We start from the raw sequence: 23,865 nt of genomic DNA on the forward strand, positions 1-23,865 counted from the left end.
GCCTGGACTCATTTATCCGTTCAATAGGCTGACATACTGACATGTGATCAGCAGAGATGGTTAGCTCTGATTGGTTCAAATTTGCATGTTTTCTGGAACAGCAAAAACAAAAAAAACAACAACAAAAAAAAAAAACAAGCTTGTTGAATTGATGCAACAAAAAAGGACAATGCAACATAAAATGGATCAAATCTTTAAGAGCAACGAAAGAGTTGAGGAGGCTTATTTATCATATTTAGTTTTATTTGCTCTGATGGGGAGGTTCAGAACATCTTAGCTGTCAATGTGAACTTTTGACTTATATTTGTTCATTTATGTTAGGCTACTTATTCATTTCCTTATGATTTAAAAAAAGTCAATGTTTGCGCGATCTTCAAAATATATTCCATTTCACTCTGCATAATATAAGTCATTTGCACTTATTTTTCTGAATGTACAGTATGTTACTTATCTTTATTATTAAAAAAAAAAAGTAAATGTTTAAATTAACTTCAATTTTAATATATATCCTATGTTCTTAAGTAGTTAAAATTGAGATTTGGCATTTAGTATGTGAGGAAATGAGGGACAATAAAAATTAGGAGATGGAGGTTGGGGTTATTGCTGTTTTTGTCAACTTTTATTTTCCAAATCAATGAAAAAATACAATTTTGAATGAAAATCAATTTTTGCATGTGTTATAGAAATAACTGTGCTACAACAATTTTCTTTGCATTTCAGTAGTTTAAGAGGTGGCTCCGTGGCGACCTTCACGTCGGGGAGTTCCGGTGTAGGTACAGGTGTAGGCGCACTATCCTATTCCCCTCACTATCCACTCGCGGGGGCCTGCGCTTGTCAGTGACGTTCCTTATTCTCGCTATATGAATATACAACTTTAGCATTTGTTAATAATACGCTCTGTGTGTAGTATCATCCATCGATTTTCCTTTTTAAATGAGCACTTTTAAACGAACGCAAGAAGTAACAACGGGAACAATTTTAAATAGGCATTTCACGGGAGAGCATTTCGACTCTTCGGCCAATCACGGGAGAGCATTTCGACTCTTCGGCCAATCATATAGCGAGAGCGAGTGGATAGAGGGGAAGAGGATAGTGAACCTACACCGGCAAGAAATTCTAGCCACTTTCACCCCGACAACGTCCCTAGTTGAGGTCAGCAATACCCCATCCCCACTAGTTGAGTGTTCTCCCCTCCTGAGATGCTGGTTTATGTTCTGAATCTGAGCCGAGCACAGCAATTTTACGCTTCACTCTGATTAAAGTCCCAAAAAGTGCCAAGTGTCATCATTCATTGGATGATTTATTTGTCAACTACAAATCAAAGAGATGCTCATCAAAAATAGATTTGGGGATATCATCATCCAAAGCAGAAGATGGCGATAATGAGACCCCGCCGCTGACGAAGACGTCCATTTTGCTCCTACTTGTTCGGGCGTTGTGCTTGAGGTACGTTCACGCAGAAGAGGACAAAGAGCTGCAATGGACGGGTAAAATGTTCTAAATTCTGAACGCATACGTTTGAACGCTCACTTTTTAGTAAGGCATGCGACACAATTGAAGTGACTCACTTCCCCATTTTCGATTTAAGATATGCTAACTCTTTTTTAGCTTAACTGTAAAGCCCGATCCTGTACTGCTGTAGGACCTGGTGCAAGCTAGCTAAGCCTAAAGTCCACCCAATAATTGGTCTAGTTTATAAGGAATTACTTGTTGTCTATTTGTGATTATAGTTACAGAAGGACATTGCACGGAAGCACTGTGAGAAGGGCGCAATTCATTTAAGAGATAGCCACATGTGTCGCAGGCTGGGTGTGACAGGGCGTAAACATCCTGAAATCACTTTTGTGGAGAAATTACACCTTCACAAACAAGTTTATTATTAGTAAACCAATGGCATTTTAAACAATTGATAAACTGCAATTCAACAACCGAAGCACCTCGGTTAATGTCAGCAAGCACAGCATTATATGTTGTTACATGCAAATGTTGTATATTGTGACTTGTGTTTTATTTATCCTCTCTCTTTTACCATACACATGTATTCTCTACAATGGCAGCGATGTTGCGGTTGGTGTGAAGGCAAGCATTCTTATTTACTATTTGAGCCAAGTTTTGACTTGGCTAATGTTATACTGAGTAATGTAGGTACGACTGAGCGATTTGGTCATTGCTTATCAAATACAAGTTGACCACCAATTATGCTGATGAAAACCTTACATGTATCTATTTTGTATTTTTCTGTTTTGCTTCAGAGAGGCTCTGATGAGCTCAGCATGTATGGTAGCAGCCCAAACTCCATGACCGGTAAGAAAGCTGTTTTGTATTCTTTTTAAAGCTAGAATGGTTTTAAAAACTAGTCCGATTCATGATTTTTTTTTTTTTTTATGAAGAAAATGATGCAGTGTGTTATTTTAAGGTATTATGAAATGGTGACCATGTTAAAAAAAAAAAAGGAAAATGACTGCACTAATGTAGTTTTTCCATGTAGAAAACGAATTTGGCACTGAAATCTTTTTTTATTTTTACCATTTATTAGTGATTTCACCCAAAACAATGCAATTCAATTCCTTTATTGTCATTGCAAGCTGAGCAAACAACGAAATTGGAAAGCTACTCTGTGGTACCATAAAACACCCACAAGACACAGGACAGTAAAATAACACACAACTTAAACAACTTAAACATACTACTAAATAATAGACAATAAATAAATTATTGTGCAAAAGTCGCTACATAGCAGCATCATGAAACCATTAGTGCAGTCCAATGTGGAGAACATAGATGGCCCTGGGGAGAAAACTATCTCTGAATGTGGTTGTACATGTTCTTATCACTCTATATTTCCTGCATCAGGGAACGCCCACATTTTCCCCACCACTGACGATCATTTTTAGCTTTTTAGTGCTGTGCGAGATTGTACATATTGACAGAATGATGGAACGGTCACATGGTAAGAAGAGAATGGAAAGCCTATGGATAGCATGCTAGCAGACTGAAAAAAACTGCAGCTCATTTGCATGTGACATCTTCCGTTTGGTGATTTTTTTAGTGGGTAGGGCCATGGCAGCTAAGAAAGGAAAAATAATTATGATCTAATTTCATTATTAAGCCTTAGATGTCTGTTTTTTGGTTGGATTTGTGTCCAAATATGGTCTGCTATTATTTTAAAGTCACTTGCTGGAGTATTTTATAGTACCTTTAGCAAAATCAGGCCCCATTACTTAATTTTCTTAGGATTGGAAATCGATGAAAAATATGTTTATTATTATTTTTTCATGTATTTATTTTTTAAATTTTATAGGCTCTATAGCAAAAAAAAATAAACCAGAGCTAAGATATTTTGTTGTTACTGTAATTTGTTGACTTTCCCAAATTTTGTTTCTCTAATTATATTATTAAATTTACTTAATATATATTCAAATCCTATTTTGTGCTCCACTACTATTTTTATTCATTTTTTATTTTTTTTAAAAAGGATTTTCCTATTTCTGTTTCAAACCACTGACAGACTAACCCTTATGGCTATCATGCTGGAATAGTTTTGTCCAATTTAAAAAAAAAAATGGATGTGATGTTTTATCTCTTTTATACATTGTCGACATATTGCAGCAGGACTCTCCTCAAAATTAGGTGACTGATTCGAGTGAAAAATTTGTGTTCCGTAAATCCAGGGTTTTGATCAGCTAATAAAAGATAAAGCTTGAAAATTTTCTATCGGTGCCACAGTAAATGAAGACTGAGACAGTCTACTTGAGCTGCACAATTTAATAGATGGGTCCCTGAGGAAGAAAAATGTCAGAAATCTTTGTAGTCAAACTACTTGAGTTTATTGAGTATTCTACTGTATTAATACTTTTGGTTAAAGTATTTTCATTTGCATTCAGCAAATGGCACCGACACAAAGAAACAGCGTCTGGATGAATCACCGCCATCCAGAGTTCTTCACATTAGAAAACTTCCCAATGAAGTATCAGAGACAGAGGTCATTGCACTGGGACTTCCTTTTGGAAAGGTTACCAATATACTGATGCTGAAGGGGAAAAACCAGGTATACATTAAATATTGTTTCATACTGATTTGTTATTCTCTAATAACTCCCATTTCTCCTGAAGGCATTTCTGGAGCTCAGTACAGCAGAAGCTGCCATTACAATGGTGAACTACTACGCAGCTGTTACACCTCAGGTAGAAAATGGTCTAATGTGATCATTTTTGTTTTCGTTGTTTTTGCAAAGCAGTCCTGAATGCCTGTAATAATCTGTGAATTCCTTTACATAGGTCAGAAATAGTCCTGTATTCATCCAATACTCCAACCATAAGGAACTGAAAACAGACTCTGCACTCAACCAGGTATTTACTGTTTTTTTGGCAGTCTTTGTGCTTGTGCCCAACTGTTTCATTCAGTTTAAGGGTAAACTTAAACTTGTACTTTGTGCTCAACTGTTTCATTCAGTTTAAGGCTAAACTGCTGTTCTATTTCATCCCTGCTGACCGGCAGAGGGCGGCGCTGAAAGCATTGAATGATATAATTGCGCATGCGCAAGGATCATTCATGTGCTTTCGGCAGCACAAAATCCCCAGAGTGCTTTAACTTGGGCTAATGTCTGTCAGCACTCGACCTAGCATAACTTGGTCAGAGCACACAGTGGATTTCCTTTCTTTTTAAATCTATCGAACCACTCGTTGATAACCCTAACATGTCCTTCTCTAATGGCATGAAGCATCGAATGAAGCCTAAGGCAATAAAATCCTAAGTGCCTGATGTTAGCATAACAGCCTTTATTTATATGCTCTCACATTGCATGGTTGGCCTTAAATCGTTCTTAGGCAGTGCCACCAAGCATCGCATTTTTTTGCATTACGATAAATCCATGAAGATACAGATCTCAAAATAACTTTGATAAACATAAAAATTTGCTTCAAGGCTTAATCTGGTGTTTACTTTTCTTATGTTTCCCCCTCAGAGAGCTCAGGCAGTGCTCCAGGCGGTTTCAGCAGTTCAGGATGGAAGTTCGCCTTCATCTGACCACGGAGTTCTGGACCTTGCTCCACCACCCAGTCCTGTCCTGCGTATTATAATTGACAACATGTTTTATCCTGTGACACTCGATGTTCTGCAACAGGTATCAAATTTAACTTTCATACACACAAGTTTTGTTGTATATTGACGGGCAGTTGCACAGTTGGTAATGTAATCGTCAAGTATCCAAAGGATCAGCAGTTTGATTCCAATTTCAACTTGCAACTGTCAAAGTGTTCTAGGGGAAGAACCTTACATTGCTCCCAGAGGCCATCACAAAGCTTTGCATGGTAGCAGTTCTGGTGTAGAAAGGTGTGCCTTTTAAAACACTGGGTACTCTAATGGTGTAGAAAAGTGATATAGGTCCTCTCGATTTACCATTTTTGTCATGTTTCAGACTTAAAAATCGAAGCAAAACACCCAGAACAGAAACCAAAAGACCTTTTCAGGCAATGATAACAACTATTTAATCTGTGTAAAATGATCAATGCCTGTAAAATGTGCGCTATTAACATCATCATGAACCAAGTTTTTGTGATAACTTATTGTATGTATTGAAAAAAAATCCTTTAAAAACCATGAAAATGGATTTGAAATATTATAACCCGTTCCAGAGACTACACTGAGTAAATGAGAACGTTTATTTTTATACATAAGGTGCACCTGATTATAAAGCACATTAGTGCATCAATGTATTGCAGTCCCCGTCTCTTAATCTTTCAACATTGTAAATATTGTAAAATTGTATTATTTGTTTTATATATGGATTTGAATGATTATGTATTGAGCACTTTACTGGAGCATACTACAGTTCTGCGCCAATAAAATGAGTTCAAGGTCATTGAGCACAGCCAGAATTCACACATCGGGCGCACTGGATTATAATGCACACTAGAGATAGACCGATTATCAGGGCTGATATTTGTAAATTTTACATATATCGCATATCAAACTTTTTTTTTTTCCCCCAGTAATTAGCCATTAAATATTCAATGAACCGATAGTAGAGATAGAATTCGGCTATCGCGAGCACAAGAATCTGCTTCTTTTACTTCACATGCTGCGCTTGTGTCATTCACCACACAGCGCACTTAGATTGAGACCGCACGCACGATATAATAGGGACAAGCGCAACTCACGGTCGTGGTTGCCTCAACTTCCCATGCATTTCGGCAGAACCGCTACTAGTCGCCGTCATTACCCGATCGTCACGGGCGTGTCATAACAACGCGAGAGCTAACAAAACCACTGTAACGCACGCAGCGTAGCGTTTTCTTCACAGCCCAAAACGAAAACGAAACTAGTAGTGGCAACGAAGCAACATGGTAAAACAATAGACAGTTTGAGCACCGACGCCAGCAACGTGCAGCGATTGATTTTCAACGCACCCCGGAAAAACAAAAGTCGGACTTTGAAGTGAGGAAGGCAGCCAGATCTGTTCGCATGGGACAGAGCTAGTGTGAAGCATGGAGCGGTACAGAGATGGTGAGTTTCAAACCCTGAAAAATAACCTACTACAATGGTGGAAAGGGCAGCACGACCCTCTGGAGATTTTTTTTCCACGAAACGCACTCTACTTAAACATTAACATGTGGATTAGTTGATCTTCCTCAAGAAAAAAAACTGCCCTTCAAAAAAGATATGGACAGTGATGAGGAATAAAAAAATGTGGAAGCACAGGCATAAGTGAAAGACTCTGCTTTGTATAAGGTTAAAGTAATGATTATTGACCTGTCTGTCTAAAATGCCATGTTTTTATTCCCCCAATTATACCAGTGGTAAAGCATAATTTATTATTTATGATAACATTGCAGGTTTAATTCTTTTTTTCTAGAGCTGCTGCATATAATTAATATTTTTTGTTTGTAAGATGTTTACGTTGAATGTTTGCACTTAAATTACTTACCTCTTGTGTTCGAAACACCAGGAAATACAGTAATTGAATTACAGCACTTTATTGTTGTCTGGCACTGGAGTTTTATTATCAATCCCATCCAACAAAATGACGGTCATATAGTAAGCCTTAATTTTTTTTTCATAAAAAAATAAAACATAACATTGGTATGAAATTTTGTTGTTTAATTTTGCTATTAGAAATGTGGTCTTTTTTATATGTTTAAAATACTGTACGAACACACACAACAAATGTTTACTATCGTATCGTTTTCACTCTGTATCGAACCGTATCGTTCTTAAACTGTATCGAATCGGTCGGCCTTAAAAATGTATCGTGTTTGAATCGAATCGTAACCTGTGTATCTAGATACATATCGAATCGGCTTCATGCCAGAGATTCCCAACCCTAGTATTCACCCCGCCCTCTGATTGGTTAAATGGTAATGGTAAATGGAGTTACACTTGTATTGCGCCTTTCCACCTTTTTAAGGCCCTCAAAGTGCTTCATACTGTATCCTCATCTACCTACTGGTGACGCAGCGCCAGGAGCAAAGTAGTATTTTTGTTGTATTTTCTGTGGAAAATTTTCTGAGAGCTCTTTATTTAACCTTTTATTCAACCTTGTAAGAGATGTTCCTGCGTCCATGAAATTCAAGCACTTCTGGAGCTATTATTTTCTATTTGTGTGATTCAATAAACATACTTTAGGCATTTCAATGAAGTTCATTGTTTGCATCAAATTTTTTACACTTTTACTGCGAATGAATATCGATTCAAAAAATCTGTTATCGGCCCCTCCACCTACTAACAATTGGTATCGGTCCTGAAAAACCTATATCGGTCGATCTCTAATGCACACTGTCAATTTTAATGAAAAATAAAGCATTTTAAGTGTGCCTTAACCCCCCCAAAAATGGTAATTGAATTGAAAATGTAATTTTTTTTTTCATTTATTTAAAACCACCCCGAAAAACTGTCCACGCTTAATTTTCGATTTGTGGCATACTTGTAAAACCCTACTTACTTTGAAAGTACCGGTAAGTTAACTTCTGCTATGGTAAAGCAACTTCTTTTTCTATTATCTCAATTCCATGTTGGAGATGCTGTTGAAAATTGCTAATTTGCCTTGTATTTTTCAGATATTCAGTAAGTTTGGAACTGTGATGAAGATAATTACATTCACAAAGAACAACCAGTTTCAAGCACTCCTGCAGTTCAGTGATCCTGTCAACGCCCAGCAGGCTAAATTGGTAGGATCCTGCATAACTAGTAACCAATAGCACAGCCTATGTGGTGACTGAAATGGATTAATTTTGTTCAATTTCAGTTGATTGTCACACTGCTTTTTGGACGTTTAAGTAGGCTTGGCTTGTACCTTGGCCAATGTATAATAGTTTCTAAATGTGTAGTTATTGATTCTAGTAGTTGTGATCCCTCCAACTCCAACACTTAACACTTACTGCATAGCGTTCTTCTCACTATTCTATGGGTTATAATTGTCAATCTCATTGCAGACACTACTCGGTTTTCTGATGGGAGTCTTACTAAATTTTGATGCTTTTCTAACAATCCAAAATTTAGTCATTCGCAGTCACTGACAGCAACGGATGTCAAATACGTATATTTTGACTGCATTTTTGACTCTCTTCTGCCTTTTCTCTCCCATTTCCAGTCTCTTGATGGACAGAACATCTATAATGCGTGCTGTACGTTGAGGATCGACTTCAGTAAACTGGTCAACCTTAACGTCAAATACAACAATGACAAGAGTCGCGATTACACTCGGCCAGACCTGCCTACAGGAGATGGAGATTCAAATAAGGATCATTCTTTATTGGGTACTTATAATAATATTTGTGTGTTTGCTGTACCTCACATCCAAATCAAATTCATAGGCAATTCATTGGTAAAGACCTAGACAAACAGAATCTTTCTATGGGCAATTCAGTTGAGCTATGTAGTGTTATTTTCATCTGCTGATTCTGAATTTTCAAATTGTCATTCATAGTTTCTTTGGGAAACAGTACGTAACAGTTTTTCTTGAAGGAGAACATAATCCAACGAGAGGTCTTCTTGTTGGTATTTTTGTGTAAAACCGACTTGTGTCAAAACTGGAATAGCAATTACGCAGCCTTTTGAATGATTTTTCGGTCCCCGTTTGTGGTATAATTCTTGTTGTCTGCTTTCTTGTAGGTACACCATCTGGAGCGTTAGCTTCTTACACAAGTGGGGCAGGTTACTCATCCTCTCTCTCCCTCTCGCAGGGTGCAGGTGATTATAGTATATAATTTTAAGAATACTTTTGATGATTTATTTGTTATTTATCAAATCAAAGCTGGTAAAACTCATCTGGTTCCATTACTGATGCAAGCTGAAACAGACATCCAAATACATCCAAATATACAAACATAATAACATATTTAATATAAAATACAAAAAAGAAAACACTATCATAATGCCATTTGCATATGTAGATTATGATAAGCATAATGATGGCTAGTACAGGTATGAATGTTTTTGTGTCTGCCATCTTTTGGTTCAAAGTAGTAACTACATGAAGCTCCAGCCTGTTGAATACAGTAATGTTGTTTTTCACAATTTTGTGCTTCAAGGGTTAAGGCAATGATGCCAAAAAACTAAAATGTATGTGAACTTCTGACTCTGAAGGAAGTAGTGACAACTTGTCTAAATCATTCTCTGGATCATACTCTCATGTTTCTGGAATTTAGTAATCGGATAACTTCTTATATAACTTACAACTTCTTATATAGTGCATGTAATCAAATGGTTTCAACTATATATGTTCTGCTTTGTAACAGGAGCTATTAGCCCCTTAAGTGCTGCTGCAGCTGCGGCAGCTGCTGCGGGACGTGTTGCTCTTTCAGGGTCTGGTGTTTCTGGAGTCCTGTTGGCATCCAACCTGAATGAAGAGGTACACTAAGCATACACATTATCTTATCCAACGCTAGTCCTACTAATCTATTTTAGTAGGGGTGTAATGATCAATTTTAACAACTATTCCTTTTGTATCATAATTGTTGGTTGCCGATTCAATTCAAGGACAACATTGGTATCTAATTCAGTGGCTTGTAGTTGATTCGGTAGACACAGGAAAATACAAAAAATTCAGATCTTTAAAAGAATGTAACATCTTATCAAAAGGTTGGTAGGGATCTTCGAAACACATCATACAATACTGGTAAACGTCAAGTGATGCAAACATTAGGGCCCATTTTTGTATGTTTGTCTGAGGAGAAAATTTTTAGGGGGGGGGTCGGGATTTTTTTATTTTTTTTTTATTAATGTTGGACGCTTGGTATCCAAGCAGGGAAAGCGGCACAAGGCGAAAAAAAGTGCACCAGAGTAGCCAGAACATTGACTTATTTCAATGAAACAAAGGAAGGTACACTGTTGTGTCCTGTCTCTTCAATGCCAAGCTAGGCTGCACGTGATTGAACACTGAAAGCGCCGTCACCTAGTTGTAATTTTGGAAGACTACAGGAGACAATTACAAACTGGCAGACCGTAAGTCCATCTAACTAGCTAACTAACTAACGACATGATTTATTGAAGTTGCTAAGCCTGTCGCGATAAGCAATGAGTCCATTTATCGCACGATAAATAAAATTGAGGGCAGTAATTTTCACGGCTGCGATTTAACGCCGCGCACGTGCATACATTTGTGCATGGGTGCTGATGGCACATGAGACTGCAGTTCCTTTAACCGATGTTTATTGGTCATCAACACGCCGTAGAATTAAAGTTCAGACATACAAAATAAGGAAACACATCTATAATAAACACTGTAAACGTTAGCATTGCTACATTGAGACTAATGGGGAAAAAAGACAACCTACTTTAGCCTGCTATAAAACATTGGCAGTCTTCTCCAAAACGCAAACTAGCGGTTAAAAGGTGACACTTCAAACATGAAAAATAGCTGGTTAACATCATTTGCAAACAAAACAAATGAAAAAAAAATGATTACTGATACCACATGCAATTACAAAAAGAGCTTTTTTTGCAGAGCGTAAAGCTTACGATTTGCAGTTTAGCGAACGTACTTCCGGTAACAATTTCAAAATAAAAGCACATCATGTTCTTCATATAAATAACGATTTCTGGAGTTAATCATACATACTTCAGAATTCAGATTCTACACTAAGAATAGCTTTAAAATGACACCCTTTATGAAAAATCTGATTGGCAATAAATAATTATTATAATACTATTATATATAGTTGTATACTATAATATTAATGCTAGATATTTTTTTAAGAATTGTTTTGAATCATTTTGGAAAGGCGAAGTCAGTGTTCTGAATCTTTATATTCTTGTGGAATAGTTAATGCTGTCAGCATTTGACCTCATTGTTTGTGATTTATTGTTATTTTAGTGTTTATTTGTACTTTAATAAAGAATTTAAGTGTTTCAAAATGTTTTTGTAAATTAATAAGCGTCATCAAAAATTTCATTGCTAAATTAGTTTTAAAAAAGGGGGGGGGGGGGGGTGAAATTATTAGATTAGTCGACCAATCGTAAAAATAGTCGGCTGACTAATAGGGAGAAAATTAGTCGTTTGGGACAGCCCTAGTTGTACAGAACATATTCCCTCCACACCCTTCTCCCCTTTTTAACCCCTGACCCATATTCATGCCTGGGTTTAATTTGGCCCTCCTATATGTGTATTAAAAAAATTGTCGCTTGCTGAAGTAACTACAGAGAAGGTGCAGTTACAGAAAGAGTGTGTTGGTAAATGATAAGTTAACATACAACAGTCATATACTTTATTTTTTAGTATCACGCAATCAATTGGTGACCTTTTAAACACTGAAGTACATATCATATCAGGAATAAGATGATTGTTACACCCCTATTTGTTAGCATTAGAGTGGCACAGGATGTCTCCAGGTTAAGTGTCTTTAGTTAAATTTGTGTATTTTTACAAATATAGAAGAAATTAACAGCAGATAGGAAACAAAATTTACCTCTGAACAATTGAATTCATGACTTTATACTTAGTTTTCTCTTAGCTCTGTCAATTTCAGATTTTCCGCCAATGTGTTTTCTACATTGCTATATCTTTAACAACAATCTCCTTTGAATTACTTTTCTGTCAGAGACTCTTTCTGCTATTTCAATCCATCCTTGCTCATCTCCCTATTGAGAACGCCTTTACAGCGGAGTGGTGGTTTTCACATTTCGGTCCCCATGTGTCATCATCTTCATTAAACTTCTGTGTTCATTGCCACCGAGTGATGAAACGTGTCGCTTGCTTGTATAGCAGAACCTCTAAAGTTGAATGTAATGTGTTCTGGGATGCTGGTCCACCTGCAATTTATATTCCCACAGTAGACAACCACACATGGACCTTCATTTTTAGAGGTTTTACTGTACAAGAAACGCATGATGTGTTTAGTTTTCTTGTTTTGTTTCACTGCTATCAAATTTTCGTTTGTGCTCATTATTAAATTAATTCTAATATAACGTAAAAATATTTTCTGAAGCAGTAGCACCCCTACATAGAAAAAATATAAATTCTTTCTCAAAATGCTAGCTTTATACATGCCATAAGCATTGATGTTTGTCACATGACTCTCTTGTTATGTCGGTCTGTTTGGAAATTGGTATAGAAATATAACACCTTAAAAAAAAATACTAAGCAGGAATATCAAACAGGAATTTGTGTTCTTAACAAAAACTACAAATAAAATAATTGAGTAACTTATTTCTTAATTACAATTAACCAGTAATCGCCTTATTTATCCCCAGTATAGTTTTATTTCACCTTAGTATGTTTGTTTTTTTTTTTGTTTTTTTTTTTGTTTTTAAACCCATGTTTCTTAATAGAATACATGCTGTAGCAGGTGGATAAAATATCCAGCTTGTGGGGCTGTCATTCCCAGATAGAGATGTGGTGGAAGCCAAAATCTTGTTTTGATAGAAATATGAGTGCATTTCTGCACAATCTGAAACACATTGTCAGCCGTTTGAATGTTAATTGTTACATTTGAAAATACAGTAACTTTTGTGTGCTTTTTAAGTTATGTATATAAAGTATCTGTAGGTACGTGTTGCTCTGCTGTTTTGGTTCAATTTAATACACCTCCCTTTCATTCAAGTAATTCTTTCCCACCTTGCTCATTTCGATGTTGTTTACCCTCATTTATTAACTCATCCTGCAATGTTTGTGCGCCTGTGGTTTGTGTGTGTATGTCTGTTGGGACTCAAGCTAGCACTCATTCACTCGGTTGATGTTCCACTGATGCTGTTTACTGACCTCTGCTTTGGTTTTTGTCCTCTCTTCCTTTCTCCTTTCCCTGCCTCCTTCCTATCCTTCCCTGCTTCTCCTCATCCAATGCACGGTCTATTTGTCCATCCCATTTCCCTGCATCCTTAATATTGTATGTTTACCCCATTTTGTTTTTTCATTTATTGCCCTTCTTTTTATAATCTGGTGTCACCAAACTTGTGCCAATTTTGACCTCTCCCCAAATAATCTTTGCTCCAATGCTCATCATCATGGAAACCATCATCTCCCCTCGTCCAATGCTGGGTGGTCTGATCTCTGCCTTCGTCTCTCCTCTTCTTCCTCCTCTGCTCCTCCTCTTCCTGTCCTCTACTCTGCGGTCTCTCTCTGTAAAGATGGTCACGCCTCAAAGTCTCTTTACCCTCTTCGGTATGTTCAATCTCTACTTTTCAGTCTGTTTATCTCTCTCTGTTTATCCAGTTTGCTCTACTTTTTCTCCAATGGTATCGTGGACATTCTTGTTTCGTGTAATTTTTTTTTTTTTTTTTTTTTTAATTAAATACATACCGCGCAACATGACAAGATAAGTGAATCAAGAGGTGGCCTGATGGTCTTATCTATTATTAAATGAGAACAAAGACGCCTACATGACAAACGTGTTGAGCGTCTCATTGTTTTGATATACTAGTACATTGGAGCTGTTTTTGTATATGTACGTGGAAATTGTTGGTACCCTTCTGTTAATTAAAAAAAAAACACTATGGTCACTAAGATCACTTACAAAAACAGCTTTTCTCTTAGCTATTCTTAGGTGTTTAGGGAAGTTATTTTTGGGGTAGGGGGTTCATTATCCTGACCCACAACCTGCGACTGTGACCAAGTTTTATGTCACTAACAGGCATATTTCTCTCCAGAATGCCTTGATAGTCTAGAAATTCCATTGTCGTTTCACTGATTCAAGAAACCCCAGAATATATCTGAGCCTCTTCTATGTTGCGTTGTAGGGACAATGTTTTTCTTGTTATCCTTCATTTTGCATCTATGAACATAGACTTCATAAAATCATTTGAAAATACAAAGCGAGAATGTAATTTGAGAAAATGCATAAGCCACAAAATTCTGGGAAAATGTCCTTTGGATAAATGAGACAAAAATAGAGCTTTTTATGGCTCATCAACTCATTTTGGTCAAGACCCTGTTTCATTTGTTTGTTTTTAAATCTGTTGAATGAAAATTCTAAAGTATCATTTTTTTATTAATTTTTTTAATATAAGTTTCAAGTGATTTCAATGGCCTTTGTGGGGGTTTCTTAAATTAACAGACAGGGTATCAACAATTCAAATTAAAATAACTTCACAGAAAATGTTTACATATAGTATGGTTCATCTTTAAGGGAGAGGGCTTTATTTTTTTCTTTCGTAACAATTTAACATGGTATTCTGTTAAGATTATGTTAGAGGAATGCAAATTCACAAAATTATCTCAGGGAGCCGTTATCTTGCCGAAATCTTATCCTATGCTGATGACTGAAATTAACATCACCAGTACCTTGGCTAACGATGCGATCCATGACTAAACCTGGAAAGCACATTAGCTGACGCTCTGTGTTGATAGCATGAGAGTTTGAAAATGACTGTTAAATGTTGTTCAAACTATCACCATACACAGGTAGTATGTTAACCTCTTTTCTGGTATTTGGTCAAACGGGTGGTGGTGTGGTCACACAGTACATTAGTGCCATCCAAATATAGATAGTCGAAATCCTCAAAGCAACTGAGGGAGGAGATAGAAGTTAGTTCTCCTTGTGCCCCGGCCATTTAAAAGTATATAAATATAATTAAAGGCTTAAGAGATGGGACTGGAGAGCAAAGATTTTTTTAGATGATCGTGTTGAGAAATAATTTACTGTCAAGTCATACAGTTTTAACATGTATTCATTCTTATTCCTTTAATCTGTCTCCAAGTAGCTCTCAATTTTAAATATGTTGTTGATCCTTGATTTAGACACACACAGAGGATGGAGCAATTGAGTGGAGGGATAACACTCAACAGTAGATTGATTTTTTTAAAAAGAATTCAAATAAAATATAGATGCTATTTTTGGTATTTATAAAACTTGAAAACATAGCATTGCACACTCCGCAGTTGGCATTCAAGATCTTTGCTTAGATTTTTAGTCACACTCATGATGATGAGTGGTGTGTTTGTTCTCATCACAAGAATGGATACATAGACCATACAGGCCACCACATTCACTTTAAAAGACTGTTCTTGTTAAATCGTTCCTCGTCTTTTGGAACCACTCAAGATTGTATAAAGCAAGTGCTTTCACAATTTTTAATTTCATATTTCCATTCAAGCAGTGAAACTATGCAGTCAGATCATCTGCAGCTCTAAACTGAATGCTCTTACAATCTTAAAAGACTGTCAGCAAGCCACTTTTATGTTTTTGTGAAAATTTTTGCTGTACGTAAATCATCCTGCGTTCACTTTCCAAACTTCTTATGCATTTTTTCCCGCTTTAGCTCAGTGCACAAATGTGTTCAAAGGGCTTTTTTCCCACTCTCCATCATATTATGTCTACAAATCTGTTTGACTTTACACACAGATGCTAAACAGGTCACGGTTGAAAGTTCTAAATGAAAATTATTGTTCTATTGAAGTGTTGTATTCAAGTGGCAGTCAAATGGGAAGATCCTGTCCTTTCTGATCCTTGGTCTCTCTAGCACTAACTGAATTCCTTCCATCATTCACACCTCTCCTTTTTATCTACATCGGCTCCTGCTATCCTGCTCTGTCTTTTCTGTCCTCGTGCTCTCCTCTACCTTGTGCTCTGTCTGTCTGTTACTCTCTCTCCCTGTCTTGGTCCGCCTTTCTCTCCCTCTCGCTCTCTTTGTCTCTCCGTATGTTTAGGTGTCTATGGTGACGTGCAGCGGGTAAAGATCCTCTACAATAAAAAGGACAGTGCTCTCATCCAGTTATCTGATGGTAACCAGGCTCAGCTGGGTGAGTTTCCATTATTGTTCGTTAATGCAGATCCATCCATTGATCTTCTATTGCAAATTAAATGAAAAACAACTGAGCTGCTTAAGGCTATTCATCTCATATTTTAACCAATTTTGAGGCTCTTCGATGGCCAATGGGTTAAAAAAAAAAAGGAAAAAAATGTTCTTCAACTGGCCAAGATGTGCCCTCCCAGCTCATTTAACAACACTGCTTTTTATAGTCTGAATAAACGGAAACAGGCAGGCAAACTGACACACAACCAGATTCCAGTGATTTATAGTACAGGGTGTTCCAAAATGGTTGACCCCATTCTAAATGCCCATATCTCGGAAACTACGTGATGGATCTTAATGAAACTAAATACACTTTATGTTGAAGGTCATATGTTTTATTGGTTAAATTTACAAAGAAAAGTACAAATATTTGTTGGTTCTATGACAGATTTTCATAAATGTTCAATATGAGCGCCACCTGTAATTCTGCACACGTCGAGTCGGTATTGGAGCTCGTGCCAAACTCACTGTCGCATGTCTTCGGTAACAGTTTCCAGTGCAGCTGTAATTCTCTGTTTTGTTGTTTAGTTGATGCCTTCTTTACAAAATTTGTGATGAAGGCACGCTGCACTGTCTTCGGTGACTGAGTCCTAGCATACTCTAACACTCAAAAAATGCCTTTTCTTTTGAAGTGAACGACATTTTTTAACCTGAAAAGATAGAAATGCCAAACGTTACACACAAAAACCTGAAACGTTTCTACACAAGCTGTGAAAATTTGAGGTAATTCCAACAAAAATTGTCAAAATTATTGGCCTACGAAATGGGGTCAAACATTTTGGAACAACAGAATAATTGTAGTGCTATGAAATGTACAGCCCCTGGCAAAATGATGGTATCACTAGTCTTGGCTGTTCACTCAGTTGTTTAATTTTGTAGGGAAAAAAAGCAAATCGGAGACAGGACACAAAACTTTATTGATTTAAAACGGCAGTTTTCAGCCTTTAAAGGCATCCTCGGACTTATAAAGATTTGGATAATGGGCGACATGCTTAATTGCACAACCTCTGAATTTTATATAGCAGTTTCTGGGGCATGGTTTAAATAGGGAATTTCATCAATGGTTTCGTCTGTCTGATTTAGTGCTGCAACGATTAATCGATTAACTCGAGTATTCGATTAGAAAAAAAGATTTGAATTAAATTTTGCTGCTTCGTGTATTAGTTTCATTTCAGTGGCATTTTAATGGTTTATATTGAAAGTGTTTGCATTTAGTTTTATTGATTTGGGTGGATACATTGCCTTCTAGTCTGCCTCATTTCACATGGCTCAATCCAGGTGCTCCCTGTTAAGACCAACATAAGCTAAGTTTTTGTTTGAGCTAATGTTTTTTTTTTTTAATGCATTCGTAATTTAGTTTAGGTATATTTAGCCTATTTTTGTGGGAAATGTGTCTAAACCATTTGTTAAGAGCATTGTAAAAAAGCATTTTCTAACATTTAAACTAGCGGAATTTTGATATGTAAGTTAGCCAATTGTTCTTTTGTTGTACATAGATCCTCATTTGTTTATTTTTAACATCATTTGAGGCTCAGCTCAGATAATTTAATTTTTAATGTTCCTTATCCGATTACTCGATTATTCGAAAAATGGTTCATCGATTAATCGACTACTAAAATAATCGATAGCTGCAGCCCTAGTCTGATTGCTGTTGCTGGATAAGCTTTGCATGTTGGTGTATTGTCATGAAACATTTTCTTCAAATTCCACCGTAGATGGTGACGCCGATATTCTGGGATTTTGACGAAAATGGCTGTCAATTTCAGCTAATTCACCTGAAATAAATGGCTGCTAGTGAGATGGATACACTTTGTTGTCCTAGTGTAATTCCTACAAAAATTGTTTAAAAAAAAAATAATAATAAAGGAATATGTACTTGGGTGTGTTTTAAATTTTAATAACCCTAACAAAGCATTCACAACATTTTTTTGCGTTATTATTGCAAAAATAAATTAACCACAGTGAATTAATGTTCTACCAGTAGTTGACACGAGATTATCATGTCATCAGAAGTCTGGGTGAATTTTACTCTGGAACATGTAGTTTTTTTATTTTTTCCCCCTTCATAATAAAAACATTCATTTAAAAAAATTTGTTTGATGATTACAAACTTTTAAGTGAACATAAACAAACAAACTAACTCACGTGTCTTTTCTCGTCTATAGCAATGAGCCACCTGAATGGTCAGAAGGTTTTTGGTAAAGTGATGAGAGTGACACTGTCCAAACATCAAACTGTGGCCCTTCCCAGGGAAGGGCTGGACGACCAGCTCTTAACTAAAGGTGAGCACAGTCTTTTACCATTCATAGTGACACTGTAACTTCTTCGAAAGATCCCAAAAACAGGGAAACTAGGTTTAAATGCCCCCCCCCCCCCCCCCCCCCCCCCCCCAGATTTTTCTGGCTCTCCACTACATCGCTTCAAGAAACCAGGATCCAAAAACTTTCAGAATATCTTCCCTCCCTCTGCAACACTTCATCTCTCAAACATCCGGTAAGCTCATAGAATTCCTTTTGCATTCATTAACATTTTGTACAACTGGCCAAATACAAGTGTTCACACAATGACGTATTTACATTTTTGTTTTGAACGGTCTCAGTCATCCATTAAGCAACTTAATGGTTTTATGCCCATTCCTTACATGGAGTTCTAGACCAGTCATTTATCACTCAGCCCACATTTATAAGTCTAACCAAAGAAATACATTTTGTTAAAAAGAAAAAAAAACATTTTAAAAAATGTTATCTTCCCTAATTATTAAAATACAGTGGGGCAAATAAGTATTTAGTCAACCACTAATTGTGCAAGTTCTCCCACTTTAAAATATTAGAGAGGTCTGTAATGGTCAACATGGGTAAACCTCAACCATGAGAGACAGAATGTGGGGGGAAAAAACAGAAAATCACATTGTTTGATTTTGAAGAATTTATTTTCAAATCATGGCGGAAAATAAGTATTTGTTCAATACCAAAAGGTCATCTCAATACTTTGTTATGTACCCTTTGTTGGCAATAACACAGGCCAAACGTTTTCTGTAACTCTTCACAAGCTTTTCACACACTGTTGCTGGTATTTTAGCCCATCCCTCCATGCAGATCTCCACTAGAGCAGTGATGTTTTGGGGCTGTCGTTGGGCAACACGGACTTTCAACTCCCTCCACAGATTTTCTATGGGGTTGAGATCTGGAGACTGGCCAGGCCACTCCAGGACATTGAAATGGTTCTTACGAAGCCACTCCTTTGTTGCCCTGGCTGTGTGTTTGGGATCATTGTCATGCTGAAAGACCCAGCCACGTCTCATCTTCAATGCCCTTGCTGATGGAAGGAGACTTTCACTCAAAATCTCTCGATACATGATTCGATACGATTCATTCTTTCCTTTACACAGATCAGTCGTCCTGGTCCCTTTGCAGAAAAACAGCCCCAAAGCCTGATGTTTCCACCCCCATGCGTCACAGTGGGTATGGTGTTCTTCGGATGCAATTCAGTATTCTTTCTCCTCCAAACACGAGAACCTGTGTTTCTACCAAAAAGTTCTATTTCGGTTTCATCTGACCATAACACATTCTCCCAGTCCTCTTCTGGATCATTCAAATGCTCTGTAGCGAGTGCAGGATTTGAGTCTCTGGCGGTGCATTGTGTTACTAATAGTAGCCTTTCTTACTGTGGTCCCAGCTCTCTTTAGGTCATTCACTAGGTCCCTCCGTGTGGTTCTGGGATTTTTGCTCAACGTTCATGTTATCATTTTGAGGCCACGGGGTGAGATCTTGCATGGAGCCCAAGATCGAGGGAGATTATCAGTGGTTTTGTATGTCTTCCATTTTCTAATAATGGCTCCCACAGTTGATTTCTTTACACCAAGCGTTTTACCTGTTGCAGATTCTTCCCAGCCTGGTGCAGGTCTACAATTTTGTCTCTGGTGTCCTTCGACAGCTCTTCGATCTTGGCCATAGTGGAGTTTGGAGTGTGACTGACTGAGATTGTGGACAGGTGTCTTTTATACCAATAATGAGTTAAAACAGGTCCCATTAATACATGTAACGAGTGGTGCCTCGTTAGACCTCATTAGAAGAAGTTACACCTCTTTGACAGCCAGAAATCTTGCTTGTTTGTAGGTGACCAAATACTTATTTTCCACTGTAATTTGGAAATAAATTATTTAAAAATCAAACAATTTGATTTTCTGTTTTTTCCCCCCCCCACAATCTGTCTCGCATGGTTGAGGTTTGCCCATGTTGACAATTACAGGCCTCTCTAATCTTTTCAAGTAGAACTTGCACAATTGGACGTTAAATACTTATTTGCCCCACTGTACATTGAGAATCAATGTTGTTTTTGGCAGCCCTTTTAATTTTTGTCTTAGCCTTAGTCTTTTGGACGAGAATACTTATTAGTCTTAGTCATATTTTAGTCATTTCAAAATGTGTTTGCCTTCGTCTAGTTTTAGTCAACGAAATTTCATACAAATTTTGTCTAGTTTGAGTCGACAGTTACTCAAAATGTTTTTGTCAGTAAAATTCAAAAGTTTTTATAGAATTATACAATGCCAGGTTTAATACATGATTTTTTTTTTCTTTTAATGGTGACAAGTAGGCCTGAACGATATTGGACAAAACTATTGTTGCGATTTTTTTTAGGTTCGCAATATATTGCGATATTATATTGCGATATTAAAAAAAAAAAAGATCTATCTTTTTTAAAGAAATTTTCACTAAATGACTTGAATAGCTGTTTGGAAATACTTTACATAACACACCGTGACCACAGTGTATTCATATAATACCGTTTAATTTGTGAATGATGAAGATTTCTGTATGAAGGTATCCAGGAAGTCATGTCTGCACAAAATAGATCATTTATTGAATACAATATTTTACACTTCAACAGCAGCAAATACATTAAATGATAAATAAAAGAGCAGGTGCATTAGTCCCCTAAGTTTTTGACAAAATATAACAATAAATAAAAACTTCTGTAAAATAACAACAAAGTTGTGAACATATTTGAACAAAAATATTAAATATGACAAATAAAAGAGTTGTTCACAAACTATAACAATAAATAAAAACCTCAGTAAAACAACAAAGTTGTCAACATATTTGAACAAAAATATTAAATATGACAAAAGAGTTCACAAACTATAACAATAAATAAAAACCTCAGTTAAACAACAAAGTTGTCAACATATTTGAACTTAAATATTAAATCTGACTAATAAAAGTGCAAGTGCATTAGTCCCCTGAGTTGTTTACACAAAATATAACAATATAAAACTGCAAAACGGCAACAAAGTTGTAAAAATATTTCAACAAAAATATTAAGTAACAAAACTTTATGTGCAGCTGTACTATATATAGTTATTTGAAAAATACGGTTTACAATAAATTTAAATATAAAAGAAACAAACTCAATTGAACTTGTAAATAATTGAACTGAATAACTGCAAATAACTGTGATGAATAACAGAACCATTTTAACTCCCAAATTTCCTGCCTTCCTGATAGCTGTCACATGAATAAAAAGAAGAAAAGACATTCCTTCAGCTGTGTTATGTATTTGTCTGCATATCGTCCACCTTCCTTGCTCAGCAATTCTCAACTGGGTCTCATAGGTTTTTGGCCAAGACCATTAGTTTATCCACTATAGCAGGCTTGAGACAAGAACGTTGGCACGTAACAATGTTCCCACCTGTGCTAAAAAGCCTCTGATGGGGAGCTCGTAGCAGGAATGCATAGATACCTGCGTTTTAAATGGTCCCACATGTTTGACAGATTACTTCTTGTTGAGGCAACCATGGCGAGGCACTGTCGACAGGGCTGTTTTTTGTCCCTTATAGTCTTGTTCTTGCCAAAATACTTCCAAAACTCCTTTTGGATACAGTCTTCCTTGCTCCTCCAACGTGTTGATTGCTTGCTTTCACTTTGAGAACGGGCCCTCCTCCCTCCGCTCTGCTGTTCGGCCCCTCCTCCCTCCACTCCGCTGTTGCAGGGGGAGGGGGAGGAGCCGATGACTTGCTGGAGGGAAAGAGAAGCTGTGCGCTTTTTTTCCCTCTCCTTCCTCAAAACAAACGTTTGTGGATTAAAAAAAATGAAATTAAAAAACTATCGCACGTCCTTGCGATGGGACTATTGCACATGCGCACATTGCGATGGCGATGTTTAAACGATATATCGTTCAGGCCTAGTGACAAGTATATCTAAGGTTGTGGGTGTTTGCCATATCTTGTCGTTTGTGTGCGGAAGTGTTGTTTTCCTATCTAAAACCATGTGTCTCTCTTGTTCAGGGAAGGTATCGGAGAGGACGACCTGCGTCTCCTGTTCTCCAATAGTGGAGGGTCGGTCAAGGCCTTTAAATTCTTCCAGTAAGAAGCATTTCCAATGTTTTTCATATGCTCATATTCATTTTCTACTGCTTATCATATTAAGGTAAAGCTTATCATAGCTGACTTTAGGCAGTCTCCAGTCAACCACCGCGCCACCAGAAAACATTTACAGCATTTAGTTATGGTTTTTTTTGTAACTCATTGGCTGCCATTGATGGTGACAGATGTCCCAATTCATTGAAGTCAAAATCCAGTATAAAATCCAAAGGAGACACTGCGGTATGAACCTCAGTGAGCGATGCTCAAATTTAAGTGTGTTAACAAAATAATTTATGAAGACTCGGGCATAATTCCTCCAAAATAACAAGAGACTAAAGACTGATTCCTGCGCTTAGGTCTTTAACAGAGGTGGGTAGTAACGCATTACATTTACTGTGTTACATTTACTTGAGTACCATTTTGAGATAAATGTACTTCAATGAGTAGTTTTACTAATCCATACTTTTTACTCGAGTAGGTTTGTGAAGAAGAAACGCTACTCTTACTTTGCCACTTTAGGCTAGTTGTTACATTTTTCCTCCTTACTCTACATATTAGATTTTACCAGTTTTACCAATGGCGTACCACAAGCAACATGCCACTTCCGCTCATTAATATTCATGACATCAGCTACTGTTGCTAAGGAGGGACACGCAACCGTTTGTCCCTAATAGGAAATGCATGGAAATCGTGTACGAAGGAGATGTTTACAGAGCTAAACCTACCAATTCTCTTCGAAAATGATGTCCCCGGTGCCAAATTCACTGGCAAAGATGTGGAAGAACATAAAATGTTCAGTTAAAGACCAACGAACACTTTTAATTTTTTCATTGATAACAAATCTTAATTCTATAATTTATGTATACTTGCCCCTTGCTAAAGTTGTTTTTCTTTTTTTTTTTCTTTTTTTTTTTTTTTTTTAATAACAGAAATGGTAACAGTGGCAGTCAGATACCATTGTAATTCTTTTCAGGTCATTCATTGTTAGACAGAAGCAGTACGGCACAACGTTACGCAAAAAAATACGTTAAAAATATAAAAATGGCTTACCTTTTTGTCCTCTGAAAGACCATGCCAACCCAACAAAATGTTTACTGCATATGAAATGTGAATGGATTCACCGAGCTGGTGTTAAAGTCTGCGCAAGTTGATTCAGTCTTCACATTCGGTCTTTTTTCCTCCTGGGTTTTTGGTTTCCGGAAACGTATGAAGAAAACAGCCTTCATATGTAGTAATGTTCCAAAAAAAAGATCCAAAAGTTCCAAAAAAGCAATGTGTGA

At 36.9% G+C, this 23,865-nt stretch overlaps 1 protein-coding gene across 2 annotated transcripts in view; it reads left to right on the forward strand.

The window, feature by feature from the left end:
* The first annotated feature begins 1,108 nt into the window (after positions 1 to 1,108).
* LOC130930002 (polypyrimidine tract-binding protein 2-like) overlaps positions 1,109 to 23,865 on the forward strand; it is a 28,557-nt gene continuing 5,800 nt past the window's right edge. The window contains exons 1-16 of one of the 2 annotated variants that reach the window (XM_057857661.1): positions 1,109 to 1,487; positions 2,058 to 2,145; positions 2,253 to 2,304; positions 3,885 to 4,048; positions 4,113 to 4,184; positions 4,278 to 4,349; positions 4,964 to 5,122; positions 8,055 to 8,165; positions 8,588 to 8,753; positions 9,109 to 9,186; positions 9,735 to 9,847; positions 13,561 to 13,594; positions 16,079 to 16,171; positions 18,390 to 18,506; positions 18,618 to 18,717; positions 22,508 to 22,585. In XM_057857661.1, coding sequence (XP_057713644.1) covers positions 2,274 to 2,304; positions 3,885 to 4,048; positions 4,113 to 4,184; positions 4,278 to 4,349; positions 4,964 to 5,122; positions 8,055 to 8,165; positions 8,588 to 8,753; positions 9,109 to 9,186; positions 9,735 to 9,847; positions 13,561 to 13,594; positions 16,079 to 16,171; positions 18,390 to 18,506; positions 18,618 to 18,717; positions 22,508 to 22,585 — 1,388 coding nt within the window. In that variant the 5' untranslated portion in view covers positions 1,109 to 1,487; positions 2,058 to 2,145; positions 2,253 to 2,273. The remainder of the gene's footprint in view (positions 1,488 to 2,057; positions 2,146 to 2,252; positions 2,305 to 3,884; positions 4,049 to 4,112; positions 4,185 to 4,277; positions 4,350 to 4,963; positions 5,123 to 8,054; positions 8,166 to 8,587; positions 8,754 to 9,108; positions 9,187 to 9,734; positions 9,848 to 13,560; positions 13,595 to 16,078; positions 16,172 to 18,389; positions 18,507 to 18,617; positions 18,718 to 22,507; positions 22,586 to 23,865) is intronic. The other variant, XM_057857660.1, reaches the window with a different exon arrangement.

This window comes from Corythoichthys intestinalis, chromosome 14 (genome assembly GCF_030265065.1).
Source record: "Corythoichthys intestinalis isolate RoL2023-P3 chromosome 14, ASM3026506v1, whole genome shotgun sequence".
In the NCBI taxonomy this organism is placed as follows: domain Eukaryota; kingdom Metazoa; phylum Chordata; class Actinopteri; order Syngnathiformes; family Syngnathidae; genus Corythoichthys; species Corythoichthys intestinalis.